Here is a 27,832-nt window from a genome sequence, read left to right as displayed (position 1 = left end):
TGAATAAAATATTTGAATAAAATGTATGAATACAATGTATGAATAAAATGTATCAATAAAATGTTTGAATAAAATATTTGAATAAAATGTATCAATAAAATGTTTGAATAAAATGTATGAATAAAATGTTTGAATAAAATGTTTGAATAAAATGTATGAATAAAATGTATGAATAAAATGTATGAATAAAATGTTTGAATAAACAGTATGAATAAAATGTATGAATAAAATGTATGAATAAATAAAATATTTGTATGAATACAATGTATGAATAAATAAAATATATGAATACAATGTTTGAATAAAATGTATGAATAAAATGTATGAATAAAATGTTTGAATAAAATGTGTGAATAAAATATTTGAATAAAATGTATGAATACAATGTATGAATAAAATGTATCAATAAAATGTTTGAATAAAATATTTGAATAAAATGTATCAATAAAATGTTTGAATAAGATGTTTGAATAAAATGTTTGAATAAAATGTATCAATAAAATGTTTGAATAAGATGTTTGAATAAAATGTTTGAATAAAATGTTTGAATAAACCGTATGAATAAAATGTGTGTTGTATTTGAACGTATTTTGTCCTCATTCTGTATCCCCCACGGTGTTGATTTCCATGTATACGGTTTTCATTTGCAGAGAGATTAAAGTTGTGAAAACAAATACAACAAACTTACACAGTGTAATCAAACAGGCTGCAAAACATGCTATCTGAAGTATCAAGACTGGTCCGCGCGAGAGAAAAAGTAAGTGACGTTTGCTAATATATCACTGGTTAACCAAACAATCTCATAGTCCAAAGAATATGAGTTCAATCTCTGTACAAGCCAGTAAATTTTCATTTCAATCACACCTAAAAAACAAATTTTAAATTAAAAAAAAAAACTAAGAAGAAACTGGTGATGTAAATAGTTGATTCTTTAAATTTGAATAAATTTTATTTTCATTTAAAAACGTTGTTGATTTTGTAAGGACTGTTTTGTTTGAAGCATTTCACATTTCTCACTTTCATTCTTTATGGCATCTGTATTATTAACTGTCGGTTTCAGATGGGTCTGTAACAACGTGAAATCTGATTGAATCCAACACATCGGCTCAGCGGATTTGCTAAAAGCACTATTGTCCAGCATGGACGTCCTACGGATGAATTAATTCTGCTGATATCATTCATCTTCCTGGATAAATCATTGTGGAAGCATGAATGTCCTAAATCGGAGAAAGGTTGACCAGCCAAGGAAAACTTTGAAGCAAGTGATTAGACAAGATCACGCAGTAAAATTTGAAAACTGCTGTCAGAAGTGAATAATTTGCACAATATCAAAAATGTTTGACCTCGGAACATAGGAAAACTGACGTCAAATGAATACATGTAAGAAAAATAAAAGTGTATGTATGTGTTTTTGTGTGTGCGTTTTTTGTGTGTTTGTGTATGTGTGTGTGTGTTTTATGAGTGTGTGTTTTTGTTTGTGTGCATGTCTGTGTTTTTTTTGTGTGCTTGTGTATGTTTGTGTGTTTTTTTGTGTGTGTTTTTTGTGTGCGTGTGTGTTTGTACATGTGTGTGTTTTTTGCGTGTTTTTGTGTTTTTGTGCGTGTGTGTGTGTGTTATTGTATTTGTGTGTGTGTTTGTATTTGCATACAGAAATACATAACAGTTTTCTTTCTTCAAAATGAATTTGAATTTCGAACAAGAACACTGGTGCAGTTTATCGCCTGTGTTGAAACTGACATTTCATCAGCATCTTCCAGTGGTGTATGTAAACTGCCGGAAAATACTGAAATGCTTAACGAATCAGATTGCAGAGACGACAAATGTCAATAGCAAATCAAATATAGTGTAAAATTCAACATATTAAGTAAATTGTTTAAAGCGATTTAGAATTTCATTAAGTTAGGACAGATGTTTCAATGCCAGGAAATGTAACAGAGCGCAGATGTATTGTAGTTGTATGCAAATGACTGAGCCATATGCGAGGTGACGTCACGGCAAGGAAGAAGGAAAAAGATTATAAATAGAGGAACATACGTGGAGCAATGAGCATGTTAGAGGAGGACACAGGTTGCCCGAGAGAGACAGAAAAAGCCTGCTAAACATGGCTGGATAGGAACGGAGTACCACGTGTTCAACACAGTAGAGTCTTGTTAAACACATTGGAGTGTGAGAGGATTTTTGAACAAGAGATAATGTGTTATTCTGGGAAGTACATGTAAATAAATGCCTGTCTTTCACTAAAAAAAAAAGAGTGAGTCAGATTCTTTCTTTGTCTTTGTTTCTGTCGACTGTCTGCATACCACGTGACAAAAGAAATGACTGAATTTTGTCAGAAAACAAAACTCATAAGATAAGTTGAAGAGCATGCACTTTTTCACCTTAACCCTACAAAGAAAAAAAAAACAATGTAACCTTAACCTAGTCGGTCATGTTGAAAACGAGTACCAGTAAAATAAAAAAGAATTCATCACAAGAAACAAAATGAAATTGCTAACAGCTGTTTCATTATATTTCTTTCTGTTAAAAAATTAATAGTTTTTCATAAAAATTACCATATAATGTTTGTTTTTTCTTAATTTAAATATGGTTCCATTCATTTTTGTTTCATTAAAATTACCATATAATGATTTTTTTTCTTGATTTAAATATTGTTCCCTTCGTTTTCTTTCATTTAAATTACCATATAATGACTTTTTTTTAAATTTAAATGTTGCTCTCTTCATTTTTTTTTTCATTAAAATTACTATATAATGATGTTTTTTTCTTTTCAGTGTGATAGCGTCATCATCAACAGATAAATATTTTTCCATTAATTTTTCTTGTTTGATAGCATCGCCTAGTTTTGATTTTGAGATCACAAAATTTTTATTCAGCTTTTCCCTTTCTGTAAACTTCTCTAAAACATTAATTTCAGCACAGCTTGTAAACTGCACAAGTGTAACATAGCGCAGACGACTATATGGGAATGCATGCAAAATGACGTCACCGATAAAGAATAAAAGATTATAAAAAGGAGAAAGAAGACGATCACAACAGAAACGTGGATAACGTTCGAGATCACTTAAGAGGCATGGAGAACGTTCTGAATCATGTGGGTGACGTCACGGTCATAAACACGAGGATATAAATATCGTTGTTACAAAGAAAAAGCGAGTTGAAGTTCTTTTCTATTCTTTGTCTAGTTTGCGACTGAGGCTACAACGTGTTGGTTCAGCAGACAACGTTACATAAGTACGCATTATTTAAAGTTTTATAAAATCCATATCACAATGTCGATTTTCCATCTCGGTCACCTTCGCAGAGAAAAAAAAATGAATTTTTATTTATAAATAAGGATTCTACGCCGAAAGCCAACAAATTCAGTAATTAACAGTTAGTAATTGTACCGTAAGTTTTTGGAGCTGAACTAACAGCAACCCCTTCTGAGGGATCATTTTTAGACCCTTGCAGGACGCTGGCAACATACAAGACATGTTTTTCCTCATCTTTGGTTTCGAGTCTTTCGGTAAACGAACAACTCCAATATTTGTCAAAAAAGATGACAGCCAGCCGCTTTAGCTGGCCGAATTTTATATGATCTGCGACAACGATGGCCGTGATGATCAGAGAACTTAATGCAAAATAAAACATTGATTCCATCATGGCCGTCTGCATCTCGCCATACCGTAACCAAATAAAAGCGAAAACGCATCCAGGAATTAAAATGGCAGATGCGGCAAATATATTTCCTGCACTAGTATGCAAACCAATATTGATGTGTAGTGGCCGATAGGCGAAATAAATATTATACCTGTCCACTATATGTTTAAAGATAAGGTAGATAAGTCCGCAGGGTGCAATCAGTGGGCAAGGGATGCTATAGGTTAGAATCACGGTTGAAATACACAGAAACCAGGCGTATTGAAAACCAAAGTGAAAATCGTAGACTTTACTCTCTCGTAGAGCACTACGTTCAGCCGAAGAACGGGTAAGTAGAACGGAGATGGCATAGAAGAAGAGTTCGGGGAGACGCAGGAGTTCAAGACCCGTTCCCAGAAAAGCTGACGTCACAACATAATTGATGAAAAATGCGACATTGTCAGAGGCGAATATGCATTGATACCGTTCAACAATTTTATTCTCAAAAACACTTTGTACGCTTGTTAGGCCCAACGATGGAATTATGATGACCATTAAAATGAGAAATGCGAATGTTTTTGTCATAACGGCATGATGCTGTGAGTAACGTGTCCAATGGCCGATGAATGGGTCGACGAAATATACAACATTAGGTAAGAGACAAGCGAACAACCAAAGAAGAAGAGTCGGAAGAAATTTATCCAACACTGAACTGATTACACGATGCAACAAACGTTCCATCTTTTCCAAAAGGATGACAGGCGTTGTGAAGAAAAAACAGATGATGAGGATGAACGTGTTTATTAAAATAGTCCGCAGCCACCACTGATAGCCTGAAATCGAAAGGTTTTCCCAGATGATGGCATCAACTGGTGGAGCAAATTCAACTCTCCAACTTTGAGTTGATATTACTTTCTTGCTGACCACTGGATCCTGGTCAGAAGTAACGGCACCTACGTTGTCGCTGTTCCGATTGTTCCAACAACATTTCAGAGCGAAATCCTCGTACACACGGTCAGCCATGTCTGAGTCTCTCATTGTGAGAAACACAATCCCCAAAGGTTTTCTACGTGTCCGAGCCATCTCAACCTGAACAGCAGCTTGCAATTTATCTTCCAAATCAGTGTAGAACTCAACAGCATCCACTTTGTGACAGCCGCATTCGTCACAAAAGCAACAACGACAATACCAACTGCAAGCGTATGGATATAAGGTCGGAGCCTCGTAATCATTCTGGTTATTTAGCTGGCGTAGTTGCTCAGAGTTTTGTCTTGCTCTTGTTGCCCATCTCCTTTGAGCATCTAATTTTGTTAAGGCAGCGACATCGTAAGTGAACTGTATATCAGCAATCGACTCCTTAGAATACTTGCCCGTTAAATATTCCGTTACGGCTTCTTCATTCGGCATTCCAATATTTGATATCATCAAAGTGTTTGAAGTATTTTGTGCTTGCTGATGGTCGCCATCTTCTCCGTCGGCTTCCATTTTTTTCTGCAGCGATTCAACGCAGTATGTGAACCGCTGCATGAAAGCTACGGCCAGTAAGGGATAGATGAAAGCCATGACACTGTGTATCCACAAGTATTCAGTGCGGGAATTAGCAATAGTTAGCGAACCAAAGTCTCTGTTCAATGAAAAAATGTTCCCGCTTAAGTTAACTGGAAGAATAACAACAAAAGAAAGTAAGCTAACCAAACAGATGTAGATAATTAGGTAGCATTGAAACAAGAGATAGATGTACGCGTCTCGGCCACATTTCTGTACAATTTCAGTGTTGTTCAATCGGAAGAGGGTACATATCCACAAACAATTGTCGGACCATTTAAGTCTTGGTACTGATCTGCCTCTATCTATCATCGATTCAGAAGAATTCTCCTCATCTAACAAGTTGTTTCTCATGGGATTGTCTTTTCGGATGAATAGGGCCAGACGGCCATAGTCCCAAGCGATTTTACGGAGTATTGTAAAACATATCAACAATAAAATCCAGCCAAGGATGTTCAGAACAACAGTGAGTGGGATCCCTTCATAAAAGTCAATGCCTGGAATCGGAATAGAAGAATTTTGTCGGACTTTGCAAGTGATATTGGAGATAGCAAAAAGGTTGTCTTCATCCATGTTTTTTATTTTTAATTTTTTTTTTTTAATTTTGTAAAATTATTTTCTATTAAATTTTAATTTTATTTGAAAAATTAAAAAATAAGAAATTCTTATGGGTTTATTTGTTTCTTCAAATATTACCCGTGGTTTTGCTACAAATTTAAAATAGCATTTCTAACAACACCGACACGCAGGCATGAAACCAAAACAACCCCAGCAATATTTCGTAGCGTTAAAGCTAAACAGTTGAGACCATCTGAAACTGATTTACAGTTTTAGGATTGCGTTTTGGTTATTGTTGTTCATTTTTTGTTATTTTGGTTATTGTTGTTCATTTTTTGTTATTTTGGTTATTGTTGTTCATTTTTTGTTATTTTGGTTATTGTTGTTCATTTTTTGTTATTTTGGTTATTGTTGTTCCCGCTCATTTTTTGTTCTTCGCTCATTTTTTGTTCACATTTTCTGGATATTTTATTCCTTCACTGAAAAATAGAAAAAAAAAAGATAAATTATGGTTTAAAGCATTTTTATTAAACAAGAAAGATAGAACATTCATTATTCTACTAAATACTCAATATTTATTATTCTACTAAATACTCAACATTTATTATTCTACTAAATACTCAACATTTATTATTCTACTAAATACTTAATGATTGTATTATTACGTAGCAAGCTAACAGTGGCTCCAAATGAGGGTTCAAAGGGTTTCAAGAAAAAAAGCGATTAAGTTGCACTTTGTTCTATTCCGTGTACAATAAGTTGTCGATGGTCAATAAACCTGTGTCTAAAGTATACCATGTCTCAGAGTTTTGATTGTTGATAGGAGTTTATGCTAACTGTCCAAGGATTTTGTACATTTGTGGCACTATTTTTAGTGCCACTGGCTGTCGAGGTTCCCCACCCCTTTGCCAGAGGATGATTTGGCCGTAATTGGAGCAATATAAAAAACATGGGGACCATAATGCATTGTTACCAGAACTCTTTCTTTTTTCTCGCCTGACTGCCATGAGGTAACGCGCATATTTTTGGTCTCCAGCTGGGGGGACCACCCCTTCCCAGTGGGATGAGCTAGCTAAGGGTATTAGCACCACCACCGAGAGAGTAGGCCAGTGAACATAACAGCATAACGTCACTTCCTGTAGGTATAGAAAGTTTCCGGTATTCAACCACGTGGTCACGCTAAGAGGCATAAAAAATATGGCTACCGATTGTGTTACCGATTGTCTATGTATGTTCTAAAGAGAAAGAACAATTCTCCATTTGGATAATAATTATTATAATTGCACATTGGGATAATTTTAATTTAACAAAATATAGTAAGTGAACTTGTTTTTGAACTTTTATTTCTACCGGAGAAAGTCAAATATTTTCAGTTTATTTTTTTTTTTTAGTGCAAAAACAAACAATTTTTATATAATATTTTTCAGTCCGTTCTTTTAATAATAAATAAAACTTTTCATTGAGTATTTCCAAATATTTTAAAGTTAGCATTTTTCACGGCAGTTTTTTTTTTTTTTTTCTTTTTTACGATCAGTGAATTTTCAATATTTTAGCACTGGGCGTAATTTATTTCTTTGAAATATATTTAAAAATTCAAGTTTTTGCTTTTTATAACATTTTAACTGTAAATAATTTACATGACGGATTTGTATTACTATACACATAGATTCGAAAAAGTTGTCAAAAAACAAATATATAACAGATAAATGTTATCAAAGGCAAGATAAGTTACTTTTCTACCAAACTGAATAAATTTTTACTGTTTTTATTTGATGTAAAGTATTTATTCGGCTAAAAAAACATACAGTGTTTACCGATGTATTTGAAAAATGCAAATGGCGGCATGCTTGTTGTTGCACACGGTAAGTTTGGGAAAACAAGTTTAAACAAAAAATTTATACAAAATACTGTTAGAAACTCGCTCAATATGTGTTACCGTGATATAGGCGGACATATATTTGGTGGGTTTCTAACAGTATTTTGTATAATTTGTTTGTTTGAACTCATTTTCCCAAACTAACCGAGTTCAATAGCGAGCATGCCGACATTTTTCTTTTTAAAATATATCGATAAACATTCTATGATTTTCGAAGCGATTACACGTTTTAAAGTGACTAAAACCACTAAAACCTTTCCAGTTAGGTAGAAGAGTAACTTATCTTGCCTTTGATAACATTTATTTGGTATATATTTGATTTTTGACAACTTTTTTGAATCTATGTGTACAGTAATACAAACCCAAAATTTAATTTAACTTGAAAATAATATTTAAAATACACGTGCATACACTGCACAAGCACCCTTATTATTATCATAACAAGAATAGTAATAATAATAAAAAAACTGGTGTAGATGACATCGACTGGCACCACACCAACTAGTTGTGAAGAGTCAGGGAGGATGGAAAGACCGAGATGGGAGAGTACTAACTAAATCTCCACTGGACGTGTGCAGTTCAAATCTGGTACTTTGGGGAAGAATTTTGTCACCCAAACTCCAGGAAACATCAATGGCCGATGCCAACAAGAAATCAGTGACAACGGCTGTTGCAATAACATGCAATCATCTGCACAAGTAGTCAAGAGTTGGAGAACACTGGAAATCTGGGGAGACTTGTTGTCACTTGGTCTCCAGGGAACACCACAGGTTACTGTCAGTGAGCGATCACTGATGATGGCCTGTGAGACAACTAATACGCTACATATTTTGATGAAAAACATGGGGAAAAAATGGACATAGAAGAACAGAAAACCAAAACTTTAAATATAATTTCTGTATTTAAAGTAATAGTTATTTAAATATTTCAGCATATAATCTTGTGGGCAAAATCCAGTCTCTCAATAAGGGGCACTCTGGATAAGAACAAAAATAATCTGTCATGAAATTTTCTCCTCCACTGACCGAGGACAGAAAAGGTAGAGTGTTGCATCAAAACAGATACTACACTGTGATCTTGTTCCGAAGGCCAAAAAATATTTGTTTAATTTTTCTTTGTTTGTTCCCTAAATTCATAATTCAGTTTTATCAGTATTAAATTGTATATTGCTTTAAAATTACTTAATTTTACATAGATAATATTTATATTTTATATTGAATAAAGTTCAGTTTAAGTATTAATCGAACTGTGTTCTGTTTTTTTTCTAAAAATATTTTATTTCTTCTTTTCAAATGGGCCTCATATAGTAGTGACAGTCTGACAGACTGACAACTCTTACCTACATTGCTTGCAGACATTTTTCAGTTTACAGGCCTTCTTCTTACTCTCGGTGGCCGTGGTATTAGCCTAAATCTAGCACAATTAACTATTAAGGAAACTAACTGAAACATGTAACTATCAGGAAGAAAAATTCTTTCAATGTAATTCGAATTATAAATTATATAAATAAAATAATCGACCCCTCCTTGTATAAAACGGCTGAGTTTAGGGTGAAAGAATTAATGTTTTTGGCCAATTTTTCAATATTTGTCATCCGAGACGTCGAGCTTCAAAATGATACCGATCTTGTCAGGATTCGTCTGTTGAAAGTTTCTGCGAGACATAGAACACCAAGACGAGGCCTGCCATCTTCCCAGCCAGAACCCAACTTCAAGAAGTCACCCTCACAGAATGGAGAAACAGCCCAGAGAAAAGCCACACCCAATTCCTAAGGTATGCTTTTACTCTTCAACTCTGACAAAAGACGTCTAAGCGACTAATCCTCATATCCTTAATCCTATTGACCGGACCATCATGTCGAAGTCTGGTACCGTTTCCAGGACATTTCCATAACATGCGGATCGGTCATGCAATTACGTTGGTTTATTTGTATATATTATGCTTTTAAATATATTTACACCTTGTAAATATTAGTAAATTACCAAACAATATAACCTTATTAAAAAAGTTAAATGCAATTTATAAAAGTAGTTTCGTATCCATGGCCTATTGCAGTCAATAAATATAAGACAAAGTAATATTATTAGATAAATATAAATAATTTCCTTGTAAACTGAAACTTTTTTAGAACATTTTTAATTCAAACGTTGGCCTGAATAGCTTTGCAATATTATTCAAGATTGCTACTTAAACAAAAACGCAATGCTAGGTCTTCTATGAATTTTCTTTTTTTGTTTTTTCTGACATTTTTTCCTTTTAAGCAAAAAAATTTCTGTTTTTCTGAGAAGTAAGATGCACGGGAATATTTGATGATGAATTAATAATTGATTGTTTCTGCATAACGAAATGGACCTGTAAAAATGTATTTACATTTTGATATGCTGGAAGAGGTGTTTGGTAACAAAAAGTAAATATTTAGATCTTGGAATGTAATTATACTGTTATTCTTTTATACATGCACTGTTGTTATATTCAACAACTATTGAGCTTCAAAGTAAAAAGGATTGGTATTCACAAAGAGTGAAATATAATTTTAAAAAATCATATGTTACCATATATATATATATACTCCTGTCCTATTGACCAGCCATCGTGTTACAATCTGGTACCATTTCAAGGATATTTATGTAACACGCAGGCTGGTCATGCCATTGCCTAGCCCATAGTGTTATACATTTCCACATTTGCACATCCCCAAAACAGGAAGCTTCTAAAATGACGAATAGAAATTATGTGTATTATTTAGATTCTTCGGACTTGGTTTCATCTTGAGTGTTATTTCCACAACGTTTCAGTCAACCTAACCTCTGCTCTTAACCCAAATATCAATTCGTCTCCACCCTTGCGGTTCGCAACACAAATATCCCTGGGCTGAGAAGTAACATAGATGAGTCTTACTCCCTGGATATCTTAGCATTAAGTGAAACTAACCACATTACTCAACCCACTCTAACTACTTTAACATAACAGGATACCTCCCTTTCTGCCGGAAGTACTCGGACAGATATATACATGGACTTGAAGTCTATAGTCATAGCATACTCCCCTTGTTTGGTAACTTTAATGTTCACCATAAAAATTGGCTTGGTTTCACAGATGCAGCTGGATATTGTATTTATAGTTTCTCTATAGCTCATTCCCTTACACAGTCATGTTTCCAATCTGCCTCCCAGATCGTGAACACCAGCAAGCTTCACTTCTAGACTTATTCCTTACCACAGTGCCATAGTCCTCTTGGAAATGCAGACCACCTAGTAGTATCAGTAGACATTTATAATATAAATTTCACCTGTCTGTTTAAATGTATGTATGTTTGTATGTATGCCTAAAATTTTTGACAGAGGCAACGGATTTGGATTTTCATGGGATTGGTATCGTTTTGAAGCTCAATCCTTCAGACGACAAATATAGAAGCATTGGCTAAAAACATTAATTCCTTCACCCTCAACTGGGCACTTTTCTACAAGGAGAGGCTGCTTTTCGGACGATATTTTTGAAAGTCATCCCTCTTTTCGATTGACTAGCCTTAATTTAAACGTTCACCACTTCCAGTTTGGCAATGGACGCAACAGCAAAGACATCACATTTTTTGTTTCACGTTCTTTTCCTCTTTCATGGTACGGGCTTGAGCCTGTCTGCCTGCCTGCCTACTACCACTTTTATTTATTTTTTTTTTGCTCAACACAAACCTCTAAACACCGGGGCAACGTCAGGCATCCAGGCTAGTCTATTATATAAATCTCACCTGTCTGTTTAAATGTATGTATGTATGTGTGTATGTATGTATGTGTGTATGTATGTTTGTATGTCTGCCTAAAACTTTTGACAGAGGCGACGGATTTTCACAAGATCGGTATCGTTTTGAAGCCGACCCTTCAGATGACAAATATCGAAAGAGTGGCTAAAAAAATTCATTCCTTCGCCCTAAACTCGACACTTTTCTACACGGAGGAGCACTTTTTTCGCCGATATTTTCGAAAGTCATCCTCTTTTTTCGATTGACTAGCCTTAATTTAAACATTCGCCACTTCCAGTTTGGTAATGGGCGCAATTTTTCATGTTCTTTTCTTCCTTCGCGGTACAGGTTCGTGCCTGCCTGCCATTTTTTTTTTTTTTGCTCAACACACATCTCCAAACACCTGGGCAACGCCGGGCACCCAGGCTAGTCCCCCTTAATCCCAACCTGAAAATGAGGAGCTGTTGCTCAAAACAACAAAATACTACAAAAGTGATGATTGGGAAGCCATCAGAGAACATATCAGAGATGCTCCATGAACCAATATCGTTTCTCTTCCTGCTAAACAGTGTGTCAATAAGACATCTGAATGATGCAAAGTGAGACCTGAAGCACATGCTCCCAAACAGAAGTTTTATAGCAATTTCCACTCACCCCCTTGGTTCACTACAGATTGTGCAGCTGCCATTGCACAAAGACAGCATGCATTCCACCGGTTCGTACACCATAAGTCAAATACAAATAGGCAAAAATTTATAGATGCTAGAAATCATTGTAAGATTGAAATGACCACAGATATACAAAGGCATACTGAAATAACCAGGGAACGCATAGAATCGCAAAAGATAAGAACTCATGATTTATGGAAAATTTATAATAGTGTAATGAATAAAAGGCAATCAGTAATTCCCTCACTATCCAACAACCAGAGGGTTGCAATGCATGGAAACCTAGAAGGCACAACTGCTGGCGATTTGCCTCTAACTCAACCTTAGACCCAACAAACAGTTCTCTCCCAAATTTCTCTCTGCAGACTGAAGCCACACTTGATGATTTGAAACCACTCCTTTTTATGTCTGCAATATCATAAAAAACTTGGACATCTCCAAGGTGTGTGGGCCTGATCTCATCCTTGCTATACTAATTAAGAAATGCTCAGCTGAGCTAGCCCTCATACTTTCAAAACTCTACAACAAATGACTTGCTGAATCTTGCTTCTCAAATAGCTGGAAGATGGTCTCTGTGGTATCAGTGTACAAGAATTCTGAAAGGACTGACCCACTCAATTCTCACCCTATCAGTCTCCTCTCCTGTTTCATTAAAATCTTTGATACATTAATCAATCAAGCATTATTCAACCACCTCGCAAAAGCTAATCTTTTCTCTGGCCGACAGTATAGGTTTAGGCAATGTTGTTCTACTGCAGATATTTTAACAGTCATCTCTGAACGCATATATCTTGTACTGGACAAGTTGGGCAAAGCCAGGGCTGTAGCCCTTGATATATCCAAAGACTTTGACATAGTCTAGCATAAAGGGCTCCTAATGAAAATTACCCAGAAACATAAGAAGTGATTACAAAAATGTTAGTAAGACAAGGAAGAAATGAAGACATGTGACAACAAGTCAAGCATGCATGGTCCCCCGTGAGTGCACAGTGAATGATGCATAAAAAAATTGACTAAGTTCAGCATTTGTGTCCCCCCCTTCCATCATTTAGCCCCAAAAGTCCCCAGGGAACATCAAATCTTCGTGAAAATGAACAAACAATGCAGTTTTAGGTCTTAACATATGTAAATTTGAGTTATGCACCATGCAAAAAATAGAAATCCAGCATTTAACCCCCCTCCTCCAATTTAGCCCCAAAAGTCCCCAAGGGCTTAACATATTTAAATTTGAGTTCAGCATCATGGAAAACTGCTAAATAGACATACATTGAAAACTTTAGACAAATATGGTCAAATAGTCCCAAAAACGGAGTGTTTTATTAGCCCTAAAAGAGCCCCAAGAGTTATCGCGAAGTATAGACAAACAAAATTATATAGAAATCAGTTAGTTACAACTTTTCAGAAAGTTTTATAAAAATCCAAGGCATCAATTTTTTTTTTAATAAGCATAAAAGTGTCAATTTTAACCATTTTAACCTGAAAGGCACCTCTAGGGGGGCGGGGGCAATCAGAGTTTTCGTGGAAAATCCGTTCTGTTACTTTTTTTTTTACTCATATCATGCTTAATGTTTGTGCAAAATTTCAAAAAATTCCAAGGCGTAGTTATTGAGAAAAGTGCAGATAGGCAACGAACGGACAAAAAGTGTGGACAGACGAATGGACAAGAGTGAATAATAATTTCTGAGTATTTATTAATTTATCTCATTTGGGTCAGTTTTATATTTTAAAAAACAATGGACACTATTTTCATAGAAATCTTAATAAACTCATATTTGCTGTTGGTTTTTCTGTTGAAAAAACTAGTTTTTTACACTATCCAGAAAAATGTCAGCTTTATCAAAACATATTTGCAAATTAAATATATTTCTCGTTATGTGGAATTTCCATGGCTCCTGCTAGTATATATTATATTTTAAAGATTATGACATCAAGAAAATCTTAGAGTTAAAATCAATTTAGTATTATGTGATGATAGCTGACAAAAATGCTTCGATACTTTTTCATTTTGAATGATAGAAAGAAATAGAAAAAAAAAAACAACATTGTGGCAGGATTCCATTTTGTGAAAATCTCGATTATTCTAGTGCATTTACAGATTCCAATCATGCTTTTTTTCACATTACATGCATCGTATTAAATAGATTTTAAATTGAAATAGTTCCTCATTAAACATTATTTCAAAGAATAACATAAAATCATTTTCTTTTTTTGCATAAGCACAGTTTTTTTTTAACACATTATATTTTTCTCGTTAAGCACATCATTTAGAATTTTGCCTCCGACTTTCAAGACTCCACATCTTTCAAAGATCAATCTAAGGCATTCTACTAGGTTCCCATTTTGCCGAAGGACATCTACATTTCAGGTTGCCTGAATTTCTTAAAATTCTCTTCAGACTACTCAACGCAACACAGTCTTTTCAGAAGTTGATGGATGAGGTTCTTTTGTAGCGACCTTGTTCCCTCTAACGGACCCAAACGTTGTATGTAAAGACAATCACAAAGGAAATTAGAACTTCGACATAAACTTTCCAAGTGCAAGAAAAAGTTATCTATTTTTTTCATTTACCATGCTAGTCGCTGACATGTAGTTAACAATGGTATGTCCTTTCTTTCTAACCACCACGTCAGCTGGTTGTCATTAGATGCTACCAGACACAGCTGGCTGTCAATACACGGCACCAGACACAGCTGGCAATACACGACACCAGACACAGATGGCTGTCAATGCATGGCACCAGACACAGATGGCTGTCAATGCACAGCACCAGACACAGCTGGTTATCAATGCACAGCACCAGACGCAGTTGCCTTTCAATACACAGAAGCAGACACAGCTGGCTCTCAATACATGGCATCAGATATAGCTAGTTCTCACTTGAAGGGATAAGAGGAAGAGCCGTCACATGCTTGTCAAGTGTAACATCCCATGCATCATATTTTTTCTTTTTTTCTCCTCCTCTCTTCCTTCCAATCTTAATCATCATATACGCATTTGAGTCAGTGACGTCACACTAACGCCAAGCCTCAAAATGCTGATGTAATTATGTTACACTTTCTGCATAGCCTATGATACGCTTATGCCTACGTCGACAACAATGGAGATACTGCTACCCACAAGTAACACCTGAAAGAAGTATTCCATCGTTTAGTAGATAATAAGAGGCAGCATTCCATCGGCTTTCAAATAATCTGGATAAATATAGATTGGTGCTTATATTGTCTTGAACACAAGTGAAATTTGCATTCAAAATAAAAACCATTTGAAATACTTAATATATCAGGCAAAAATAAGTATATTAACCAAAATTTAATTAAAAATTCTTGAGTAGAATTTTTAATTTAAACTAGTGAGGCCTGTGGAAATTCCACAGAGGCATCCTTCATATGTAATATATTGCTACTGGGCATTCTGTGAATGTTCAGCATGAATGCAGACTCAGTGATATTATTGTAGCCCTTTTGTTAAAACTGTAAAAGTATTTTTTTAAAGTAATCTGGTTAATGTAGTGTCAGAACATATCTGGTTATTACAGTTTATCTCCAATATCCTTATAGGAGTCTATGACATGTTTCCATTTTATGGATGCCAAGCACAAACGGAGAGCCCCTATGGTATCATTATACCATCTTTAAACAGAACAGATACTACCCTTGGATCCTAGCCAGAAGACCAAGAAGGTATATTTTAGTTTCATGTACGGCCCAAAAGTGACATCACTTTTTTTTAATTAAAATTTTTTTTTACATTTTATTTTTGATGATCAGGAGATCCTATTTATTAAAAAAATAGGGTAGGAGGTGATAACATACTATAATTAAATTAGCATTTCTATATACTAATTTAATGTTCGTAGTATATTATTACCTTCTATCCTCGTCTTTAATAAATAGGATCTCACAATCGAACAATTTATAATCTAGAAATTGTGACACACATACGTACATACGTTAAAAGCACTATGATATTAATATATAGATTAAAAATCAGTTTATTCGTATTTTGCTGATCCACCATTCATCATTACTTGGTTAAATGACAAACTGACTTATCTCCCTTTGCTTTACAGGATTTCCGCTCTTATCAATGGCTGATTGACAAAATACAATAAAACTGATTTTTCATTTTTAATTAAAATTTTACTCGATAATTTTTCTATAATTTTTGGTATACTTACCTATTTTTGTCTGATATGTAAATGTATCTAAGAGATTTTCTGTTAATTTATTTGGAATTACAATTTTCACTTATGCCCAATACCTTAAGCACCTATAGATTTTCTCGGACACCACAAAATATTTGTAAATAAAAATATACTGTTATGGTAAACAGTTGGTGCTCATACATTATCATTGAATATCAAAAATGCATTTTAAGCAAAAGCACTAGAACGTAATTACATGCAATGTCAAAATCAGTAAAAATTCTAAAAATAACGAAAAATGATTGAGTAGGAAATAATTAGAAGAAAAAAATAAAAATTATCGAATAAAGGTAAAGTCACTAAATAACGGCATGAGTTTATTGCAAGAAAAAAATTTGTGTAGAGTTTTAAAAATATTTGCTGTTGTTAAGTAAAAAATATGAGGAACTTTTTCGAGTTAAAATCTATTGAGAAATACACATTTTCTATTGAGAGATACACTTTACATATGTAAACAATAGGCAAAATGATCTAATATGATCCAAATGAGATGGCCATTTTGTTATTCTTTACTTAACATTTACATATTTACAGTGTGTATTTCTCAACGCAAAATGCGTATTTCTCAGTAGATTTTGACTTTAAAAAATTCCTCATATAACAATATTTGATACAAAAAATAATTTTGTGATGCGGAGACAGAATTTCTTTTTTTCACAATAAACTCACGCCATGATTCAGTGACTCTGATCAGTTTTATCTAGATTCATTTATTGCGGACAATCCTGTCTGACAAACTGACTTATCTCCCTTGTTTTCAATTATTTCCCGCAATTTCAAATGAGAAAATGGCAGATCAAGAATATACGATGAAACTTATTCTAATACATCTAGTCGATCATGTTTTGTGATTTTGAGATTTTGTTTCGTGTTTTTACTTAAAATAAGTTTTGGGTTCTTCTTCAAAAAATTAAAATATTGAATTTCAGATGAAACCAGTGGTATCTACTGAATTGTCATATCGCAGTAATGAAAATATCCCCAAATTACAGAAACCGATAAGATAGAAAATTAATGAAAACAGTTTTCGAAGACAATTAGCGAAAATTAAGTTTTGCTAAATTAGCCAAAGATTTTCAGTTTTCAGAATATATTTACCTCCTTTTTTTTACGATTAGAACTCTCCGAATTTTCGCTAATTGTCTTCAAAAACTGTTTTCATTAATAGTTAATTTTCTAACATCGTTTTTCATAATTTTTGGATATGTTCATTAGTACGACATGACAGTTCAGTAGATCCCATTAGTTTCACTTGAAATTCAATATTTCAATTTTCGAATTTCGCTACAATGATGTAGAAGAACCACATTTTTTTATATTCATTTATAATTTCATTTCTTAACACTCTCCCTTATAGTGGAAGGGAGGAGGCCTCATTGCTGGCTGTGTACACAACAAGGGCATATGGCGAAGGACTGTCCAAAGAGGAATGGAGGGAAGAAGCCCACAAAAGCGGCGGGAACAAGCGTGACAACAAATCAAGCCGCTGCTCTCGCGCCGGCCGCAAATCCTCCAGAGGCACCGACAGGCTGGGTGACGGTCGTAAAGAAAGGCAAGATCAACAAACAGCCATCCTTGCAGACAGTCACCCAAGACCAAGAACAACCGAAGAGCGAGACGGAGAAAATGAACACACAGACACCCTCCTCCTCAAACAAGAGGAAACTACCAGAATCTGAGGAGGAGGCTGCGTCAGAGGCAGAGGAAGAGACAACAACAGTCTCTATGGCCCTGAGCGCAACAGAGATCAGGAGGGCCAGGAGGAGGAAAAGCCGCAAGACACTCGCAAACCCTCCTACCCCCACTGAGACTGAGAAGGACTCCCTCGCAACAACAACACAGGATGAGCCCCCTGTGATCCCAACACCCCAGCAACCCGAACAACCTTCCCCCTCTCCTATAAAGGCCCCAAGAAACTCTTCCCGCCCCTCATCCCGTGACAGGAGCCAAAAAGAAGAAAACGAGCAAGCTACCCCCTCCCCAAGCGCTCAGCCTCCCCATCAACCAAAAGAGGTCCCCTCCCCCACTCCCAAAGTCCGCACTGAACGGACCAAAAAGCTCCCCTTCCTGCCAGGAAGCAGGATTTGTGAAACAGACCCTCTCCAACCGGCTCCGGACCTTAAAGGACAACAGAAGGTCCGGTACAATAAACTCAAAAACTTTGAAAAAGTCGGTGGAGACCTAGTAACAGACCCCACTAAATTCAAGGACGCTCCCTTGTTGACCACTTTCGTTAGGGTCAACAAGGACGGTAGGACTGGAGGAATGTGGGCAATGATTAAGGCAGCGAAGAATGCGATCCCAGGCCAGCAGCTGGTGGATAGGGACCATCCTTCACTGACCAACATTTTCTTTAAATGTGAGGGTAGAATCCCCATGTATGTACACCCATCGCTATACAGGGCACTCAAACTAACCTTCCCCCTGGACGTGGGGGGCGTGGCCAAGGATGGATCACCTTCATCGGATTTACTTACCGGCAGCCTTGGCCAGGCCTGCCATGTCCTCACTGCCCAGGATTTCAGACCCGTCTGTGACAGTGCTTGAGGTAAGTGATCATGTCTTTGAACTTGGCTACATTGAATGTGAGGGGCATCAGGTGTCGAAGCAAGGCCTCGCGCGTTGTGAGAGACTTGGTGTCCCTCAAGGTAGATATTGCCGCTATCCAGGAGACCCACTTTGTTTGTGACGCGGATTGTCAGGTGCTGGTAAACGATTACGATGTCTACTCAGCATATGGCAATACCTATAGTCGTGGAATCTCCTTGCTAGTGAGTCGCACCCTGTCAGCGTCGGTGAATGTTGTTCACGCAGGCGAGGACGGGCGGGCGCTTGTTGTTGATGTTGCTGTTAATTGTAGTGTTTTTCGGATTGTTGCTGTTTATGCTCCCAATGCTGCTGTAGAGAGGGCAACCTTTTTTCGACGGTTGGAGGGCTTCTTAGTGGATCCGGAACGGTTAGTTTTAATGGGGGATTGGAATGCAATCCTTGATCCCAAAATAGATAAGGTCGGGGGGACTAGCGGGTCGGCGTGGTGTGACAGCAGTCTGTCTGACCTGATGGCCTCGTGCGATCTCGTCGACAGATTTCGTCTGGATCATCCGGGGCGGGAGATGTGGACGTGGCATCCTGTAGTGCCTTCCCATCCAAGCACTTACTTGGATCGGATGTTAGTTAGAAGAGGCGATGTAGACTTCCTATCTTGCCCCACGTTCCACTTGCTAGGACACTCGGACCATAAACTTGTTATGGCCCGTTTGAGCTTAAGCGCTAGGCCTAAACTGGCCGGATACTGGAAGTTCAACAGCACCTTGTTGGAGCTGGAGGACTACCGGTTGAAGGTCACTGAGCTAATTCAGCGGGCTTTAGTGGGGGCGGTTACAGGGAGTAAGTGGTGGGTTAGTCTCAAGGCCAAAATTAGGCGCTTCTCTGTCCAGTATAGCCAACGCCTCGCGATAGATAAGGCTAAGGCAAAGAAGCGTTTAGAGGATAAGCTGACCCGGGCGGTGGAGGGGGGGGGACCCCCTAGAGTTAGCACTAGCTAAACAAGATCTCAACCGCTTGGCTAGCGAGCGGTATGAAGGTCAAGTAGTTAGGGCTAGGTTAAAGAAAGTTTCTAACGAGGCTGTGAATGTTGACGCTGTTGAGCGTAAGGCTGCTTTAAGGCGCGGTTCGGATGGGTACATTCGTAAAGTACATAACCTGGAAGGACACCCCTTAGTATCGACTCGGGAGATCTGCGAGGGGTTTCGGGAGCATCTATCGGTGCGCTTCACCCAACTACCCGGACTCAGGGTTGATGAGTTTGGCAGCTATTTGGCTGACTCGCCCCGCCTCACGGCGGCTCGGGCGGCTAGCTGTGATGGTCTTATTACTGAACATGAGGTCATTACTGCGTTGAAGCAGGTCGGCTATAACAAATCCCCGGGGCTTGATGGTCTACCCTACGAGTTTTACTTGAGGCTGTCGCCCATGTTGGTCCCTATTCTGAAGGATATGTTCAACCATTGGTTTGCCCAGGGTTCCATCCCTGGACAGGTGACCAAAGGTGTGATCACATTGCTGAGGAAAGGTCAACGGCATGGTGGGAGGGAAAACTTTGATGATTTTAGGCCCTTGACTCTGCTAAACACAGAGTTAAAGATTTTGGCAAAGATTCTTGCGAATCGCTTGCAGGTTGTCATCACTGACTTGATCGAACCGGACCAGACTTATGCTGTGAAGGGGAGATCGATTCAAGACAATTTGCACTTGATACGCTCGATCATAGAGGGGACAGAAGACGACGCCGAAGCCGCGCTGATCAGTTTGGATCAGTCCAAGGCATTCGATAGGGTCGACCATCGGTTCCTAGGATCTGTGCTAGAGGCCGCCGGATTTAATCCGGACTTCCGCAAGTGGATCTTTGTTCTGTATGACAGGCCGACGGTAGCGGTGCAGATCAACGGTAAGCTGTCGGAGTCATTCGCTGTCTCTCGGTCGGTGCGACAGGGTTGTCCGCTGTCGCCTCTGTTGTACGTCCTGGCGTTGGAACCCCTCCTTCGCAAGTTAAGGGACGAGGCGGCTACACCAGTCCTGCGCGGAATAGCTCTCCCTGGAGGTACACGAGCCAGGGTTTCCGCGTTCGCCGATGACGTCACCGTGTTCGTGTCTTGCCTCACGGACGTTCAAGCGGTGGTCGAGGCGCTCGCTCGATACGAAGAAGTAACAGGGGCCATCTTCAACCGTAGCAAGTCTGTTGGCCTGCGGTTGGGGGCCTGGACCGGGGTAAACTCGCTTCCAGGTATTTTCAGCTGGACCGATGGACCGGTCCGCATTCTCGGTGTCTGGTTTGGACCGGGACTTCAGCTGGAAAAGAATTGGTCGGAAGTACAGTCTAAGGTCAAATCGTCAGTAAAGACTTGGATTGGAAGGAAATTGTCCTTGAAGGGTCGGGCGGAGGCGTGTGCTACATACGTCTTTCCGCTCATCCTTTACCGTTTATCTGTACTTCCTCTCCCTGCAGAACGACTAACCCGCTTACAAGGGCGCCTCGATTCACTTTTGTGGAACGAGGGTAAGCATTATGTCTGCAGAGAGGTCTGTGTTCAAAATCCGAGCGAGGGAGGCCTGGGTCAGCCCAGTCTCTTGTGTCATAGAAACGCCGAGAGATTGGCTTTCCTGGGTCGTTCGCTTGAAGGAGACGCTCCTTGGGTCCCTGTGGTTGAGAACTCGTTTCCCAATCTCAAACCCAACCCTTCGGTAGAAGGTCGTCGTAGACCGAAGGGGGAGTCCAAGTTCTTCTCCGAATGCCGAACCGCTCTTAGAGCTTTGCCGGGGACCAATGTCCTCGATCAGCCAAGGAAGAAACTGTATCGGGATTTAGTGGAGGGGACCGCGAAGGATCCACTTTGTAGGCGGATGGGATGGTCGATGGAGGTTGTCCGTTCTCAATGGCGTTGGGCGCCGGGACGGGAGATTCTGAATAACTCGGAATTCTCCCTGACTTGGCGACTGGTCCGAAATGCGCTGCCCCTCTTCGACGTACTTTTCCGGTATAAAGAACATACCAGCCGCTTCTGTCTGTGCTGTGACGAACGCGAGCCCGAAACAATCGAGCACGCGTTTTTTAGTTGCAGCCGGATACAGCCCCTATTAAGGTACGTCGAGGGGGTAACAGCTCGCATCGATGCCGAGTGTCTGCTCGATCTCGACGTAGGAACTTTTGTGTACAACATGGAGCCGCCGTTCCCCAGGGAGGAAAGTTTGGTTTTCCTGGCGATCCTAGCAGTAGCGCGTATGACCATTTGGATCGCGCGCCTCAAGTTGGTCCACGAAGGGACATCTGTTCCTGATCGGGATCTGATCGTTTACTTTAAACATTTGCTTAAAGTAAAGATCAGATGCGATTGGAAGAGGTTGCCTAGAGTGGAATTTGACAAGAGGTGGGTGCACAGCACTAGTTTGTGCATCCGTCGAGGAGCCAAGTTTCAATACGTGTTCCCTCCTTAGGCATGGCATGGGCGGTGCTGGGTCCTACGGAACCCATCCCGCCTAGGTTAGCATTATAAGTTCAGTAAAGTAACTCTTGACTGGTGGTACAAATGAGATCCTGTTCCTGATTTTATTTTTTGGTATTAGAGAACCTCTGAGTCTGCCCAACCCCCCTGCTCCTCATCTTTATTTTCTGATGCCCCCGGTCATCCCCCTACTCAGAGGTCACCTTCCTACCCCCTCCATCCGTTGCTTTATTTTCTCCCACCTCCATTAAGGCGACTTCCCCAAACCCCATTAGGGATGCTCTGCTTGTTTTCGGTTCCCCGGAAAACAGTGGGGGATCTAGCCACATAGAATAGTACAGGGGGGTCTTACTAACAACACATTAGTAGTTTTTTCTTTATTTTTGAAATGAACACTTTCATTAGTTTTTTCCCACTCCACGAACATTTTACGCCAATTAATTCAAGAACTCTTTCTAATGAAATCGAACTTTATTTTCTCACACATACACACACACAAAAAAAAAAAAAAAAAAAAAAAAAAAAAAAAAAAATGCACACACAACATACAGAAATGAATATACAAATTGTAAATAGTTAAATTTTACATTGAACGCTGGGGTTATTAGTTAGATTAGGATCCACAGAGTGATTGAGGTATTTTGGTAAATGTTGCCAGTCAAGAGTAAGACTTCAAAGTCTCATCTGTTACATAGTCAAAAAGACCCTGTACCCTCCCCCTCCCAATTTCTTGTAGGGCCTTGTGCCTAATTTTGTTGAATTGAATTTTTTGTTCGTTTTTTATGTTCAATTTTTTCTTTCTCAATAAAATATATAAACAAGATCAAAGTGTAGTATCTGTTCTTCAGATGCCGCACTTCTATTTCTTGTTCTCTTTCGGTGGAGGAGAAATCCTTCACGACTGAGACAATTTTTATTTTTGTACCTTTTCTCCACGTTAAAAAACGACCCTGGTGTCTAACTCTGTCCCGTGGGGAGGCATAGTAAATAGGTATAATTTCATTTTTTTTTTTTTTTTTTTTTACATTTTCACCCCAAATAAGGCACAGTGCCACTTTGATGTAGAGGGCTACTATCAGGGAGATAAGTTGCAGGGATACTATGTAGGGAGTTGAGCAGTAAAATGTCTGTTCACATTACACTTAAACTTCTGCATGTCAGTACAGCTGGGAAAGCAGAAACCCAGAAGGGAATTCCAGAGTCTAGCAGTTCTGGAGAAGAAACCATTAGACTAGAAGGCTTTCTTACATCTAGGGATCTCTACTGTGAAGGGGTGAGACTTTGCTGCTTGTTAGGTTTGATGGGGGTATTTACGTTGAGGGAGTACAAGGGCTTGTAGTTTGTCGGAATATCCATTATTAAAATACTTGTAGTACAGGCAGAGGAACGCAACATTTCATTGGTGAGACAGAGGTTAAAGCTTAGATGACAGTTCAGGACCTATTAGGTTGGCAACTCTTTTGGACCTTGTCTAGGAGCGAGAGACTAGAAGCAGATGCACCATCCCAAATGTGACAACAATATTCCATACATGGGTGAATGGTGGCCTTATATAGGTACAGGATACTTTCAGGTGTAAGTAACTTGTTAGCACAGTAGAGAGTGCTCACCTTCTTCACAGCAGCCTTGGCAATGCTCTCAATACATCTGTTCCAACTCATGTTCCCTGTGAACGTTAAGCTGAAGAGTTTGAAAGAAATACTTTCAGGTAATGTATCTTTAGCCATAGTTATTAGTGGTTGAGAATGTTCCTTGTAATTATTGAAGGAAACAAGCATTGAAGTCCTGACAGCATTGAATGTGACCATCCATTTTTGTCCCCATTCCACTACAGATTGGAGGTCTTCTGCTAGTGTTTCTGCCATTGCTTTAGATATGTGTTCATTTGTTTTCCCCTCGTGCCTGTTATAGAGCGTGATATCGTCAGCAAATATACGCATCTCAGAAACAATTTTATCAGAGAGGTCATTTAGGAATATTAGAAATAATAAAGGTCCAAAGATCGACCCCTGCTCTGAGGTACACCTGCATTTATATTATAATGTTTAGATGTATGACCATCGAGGAAAACCTGGATTCTTCTCTTATAATGCACAAGTACCAACCGGAAATCAAAAGGAGTGAACAATCTTGACTATTTTCTTTTTTTTTTTTTGCTATGAGAGATACATTCTGTGCGGTTTTGTAGAGGGTTACTTGTTTTTGACGATTACATATGATTTTACAAACTTCCAAGTTGAATTGGTAAAATAATTTCGTTTACTGCTTTAAAAAAAAAAAAGGAAATGGAAGATCATTTTATGTTAAATTTATATACGAAGCTGATCCCCTACTCTAAATTCTAAACGAGTTTTTGTTTACTCGCCTAAAAAAAAAGTTGAATTTGAGTGGGAATGATTCAGTTAGGGAAATGTTAATTTTCAAATTTACCTTTTATTTTTCAGGTGAATTAGGATAAGGATTCCACTGCCCGCCCTCTTTTTGAAAAAAAAAACAAAAAAACTATTATTGTGTTGTGTCTACTTTAATCTGTGAGAACGTCGACAAAAATTGGATTACTTTTTCAGAGTGCACGAAAATGGTCCTTAGAGTCGACAGATTTTTTGGTTGGTTGGTTGTTTTTGTTTTACGGCATTTCAACCTTTTCCAGGTTATTTAATGCCGAATTTAGTTATTTTGAGGAACGATTTTTTAATGGAGTATATTTTTTCTTAAGTCAGATTCTATTTAACCCATAGTTGGGACCCTAACAGGTACTACCACTCCGGGTCAGAGTGGACCTGGGAGCAATGGCAATTAAAGGGTGGCTCCACACTCCCCAAGACCCGCAAGGTGGGGCCTCACCATCGGATATAGTTTTAGGTCATATCCAGGACCTCGATTTTTTAAATGTGGTTTTAAGCAAAAGTTTATCGCTATAGTCTAAAACAAAAGGTCAACCATCAAAGTGGCGAAAAGGGGGATAAAGATATCCCCTGTAGTTGCAATCTTCAAGGTATTCACATCTAGGGAAAATGCAATTTCCCCCAAGTGCCCGTAACAATTACTTTTAGCAATAAATAATTTTTTACTCAATGAATTTTCGTAATTTTTGGATATATTACTATTTTCGACATGACAAGTAAGTACTGTTGTTTTTGGTTAAAACCACATATTTGCAGACCTTTACGAGAGTGCCCAACCCCTAAAAATGCGTGTTTACACTTTTTATTTAACTTTCTTTTTTTTTTTTTTTCGACGATTACCATACATTACCGACTTAAGCATCATATATCATATCAGAAAAAAAATTTGAAGAAAAACAAAAAAAAATTAATATAACTTTTAAGAAAAGAGGTTCACTTTCTCGTTATAACGTTCTACTTCCTTGCTTAATGTCCATTTCTTATAGATGTGTTGCGCCCCTTTCTTAAAAGTCATTAAATTTTTTTATTTTTTATTTTTCAAAATTAAAAAAAAAAAAAAATCGGTACTTCACGGGGAACGTGGACCCTGCGTAAACGGTTTTGTTTTAGTGAAATGCGTAAAAGGCTTTCTTTCACTTTCTTCGTGTATATCTCATACACCTTTTTTTTAATCGAGCCGAGCGTGTATTTTATTGATTTTTTTCTTTTTCTTATTTCGATGAGTAACTTTGATTCATACTTTTATTCTGTGCTTGCTTTTATTTTATTTTTATTTTACTTATTATGTTTTCGGTATTTTTTTAGATTAGGTCCACCTCGACAATTTTCTTTTAAATGACACCTTTTAACGGTTTTTGACTATACTGAATACGAAAATCGCATAAATATAAAAGTTGTATTATGCATTGTATTCTTTGGCGGCCATCTTTTTTACGCGCGTGCAGTGTCAGTCATAGATGAGTAAATTTGTGTATGGCGCGCACGCGCGTAAAAAAGATGGCCGCCAAATGATACAATACATAATACAACTTTTTATATCTCGATAACTACTTATTTCTGCAAAATTTCAATGCGATTTTCGTGTTCAGTATAATCGAAAACCTCTGCAAGTCGTCATTTACAAGAAAATTGTGGAGGTGGGGGGACCTAATCTGAAAATTTACCAAACACGCATTTTTAGGGTGTGGGCATTTCAGCCACATTTTTTTTTTAATCGATCTGTCGACTCTATTTTAACAATCACCCGAAAAATGTACAAGTTAGATCGATATATAAAATATTTTGTTGTTGTTATTGCAAACAAAATATGGAGATCACATACGCCGACGCCTCAAAAATGTTTCTGATTCAATAAAAATAAACAAAAGAAGCCGTTTTCCAACCTCTCCTACAAACCGAAAGTGGATTAAAAATCTAAAACAAAAACAAAGTTTTCGAAGAGTTCGTTTTTTTTTTTTTTTAACGATTTTCAACAAAGCAAAATAAATAAATAAATAAATAAATAAATAAATAAATAAATAAAACCCGCTCTGTGCGCTCTGCAGTCTCTGCACTCTTCCTATTTTGTCTCCTCCTCATGAGGAAAAAGTAAAATGCGACACAGGTGCCTCCTAACAGCAGAGATAGCCAGTTCCCTCATAAAGACATTCGGATAAATAAGGTACAAAAATAAGCAAAAAAAAAAAAAAAAAATGGACTCATCATCAGCATTCCCCAGTACGGTCACCTCAGAACGGATTCTTGGCGAGTGAAAAAAAAAAATAAATACGCGGGTGGCACAAAGTTATGTTCTAAAGTCGTGTGAAATCAACTTCCCCAACTTTGGTTTGGTAAGAAAAATTTAAATTTCCTCAGTCGGGGAAGATTTTGTGCCCCCCCCCCACCTCTGGATTCTAAAAATATACATTATAAGAAAAAAAACAAAAAAAAAACGTCAAAAGTTTTAAAACAAGCAAGAAAATGGTAATTTGATAAAACTGAAAACTTTGTGAAAGTAGTAATTATTTTAGTGATCACAAAATTGAAATAAAGGAATATTTATCTTTAAAAAGTGAAACTTTTTACTTACTGCAAAGTTTTTTTTTAAAAACCGGACAGGAAGTGTTGGGATGGCGAGTCCGAGTCACATGAGAGAAATAAAAAAAAGAAAAAAAAAGATAAAAGTTTGTTTATTGTTTTTCAAACAATACAATTATTTAAAATCCGCGTAGGAGAAAAACAGCAGCTACTGATAAAAAAATATTTTTTAAATGTTTGGCGTATGAATTAATATATTAGTTGGTTCTTTTATATAGCAGGTGCTCTCTTTGCTTGGTCTAAAACGAAATACTTGACCCTTGTCCTCAAACTTTAATTTAAAAAAGAAATTATGTTATATTTGAGAGGTTAAAGTCTTTTTTTAGTTTAAATAGATAATCATGTTTTTTATAGGTTAAAAATAAAACTACTTAAGTTGGTCCGGGAGGGGGAGGGGTTGTAACTTACTGTAAAAACTAAATAAAATTCAAAGAAATTAATTAAGTTATTTATTGCTGTTGTTTTTTTTTTATTGCTTTTATTACTTCAGCCACCAAAAGGAGAAAGAGTCATCATCTTTATGACTGCTACATCACCATTCAATGAGTCAACTACCTTTTGTATCTGAGAAACGAACAACTATTTCTGTTAACAAAAGAAGACAATGGAAAATCCGTGGGGATTTTAAAGGAATCTCTAATGTTGT

At 37.5% G+C, this 27,832-nt stretch overlaps 1 protein-coding gene across 2 annotated transcripts; it reads right to left on the bottom strand.

Annotated features, from left to right (window-relative positions):
- Positions 1–911: 911 nt before the first annotated feature.
- On the bottom strand, positions 912–27,523 carry LOC145242174 (mechanosensitive cation channel TMEM63B-like). Of its 2 annotated transcripts, none has more exons than XM_080105162.1 (2): positions 27,179–27,523; positions 912–6,200 (listed from the first exon to the last, which is right to left on the bottom strand). In XM_080105162.1, exon 2 carries the CDS (start codon positions 5,734–5,736, stop codon positions 3,367–3,369), a length of 2,370 nt encoding a protein of 789 aa, XP_079961288.1. In that variant the 5' UTR covers positions 5,737–6,200; positions 27,179–27,523; the 3' UTR covers positions 912–3,366. The 2 variants fall into 2 exon arrangements, with proteins under 2 accessions (XP_079961288.1, XP_079961289.1); XM_080105163.1 differs by lacking the exon at positions 27,179–27,523 and adding an exon at positions 24,635–26,002.
- Positions 27,524–27,832: the final 309 nt, after the last annotated feature.

Source organism: Euprymna scolopes, chromosome 21 (genome assembly GCF_053919585.1).
Source record: "Euprymna scolopes isolate OS-2025 chromosome 21, ASM5391958v1, whole genome shotgun sequence".
Lineage (NCBI taxonomy): Eukaryota > Metazoa > Mollusca > Cephalopoda > Sepiida > Sepiolidae > Euprymna > Euprymna scolopes.
Note: the sequence above shows the minus strand (reverse complement) of the source record. Positions and strands in the feature narration are given on the sequence as shown.

Excerpts from the sequence above, each read along its gene's own strand:
- LOC145242174 (XM_080105162.1), bottom strand. The coding sequence starts at position 5,736 with ATGGATGAAGACAACCTTTTTGCTATCTCCAATATCACTTGCAAAGTC.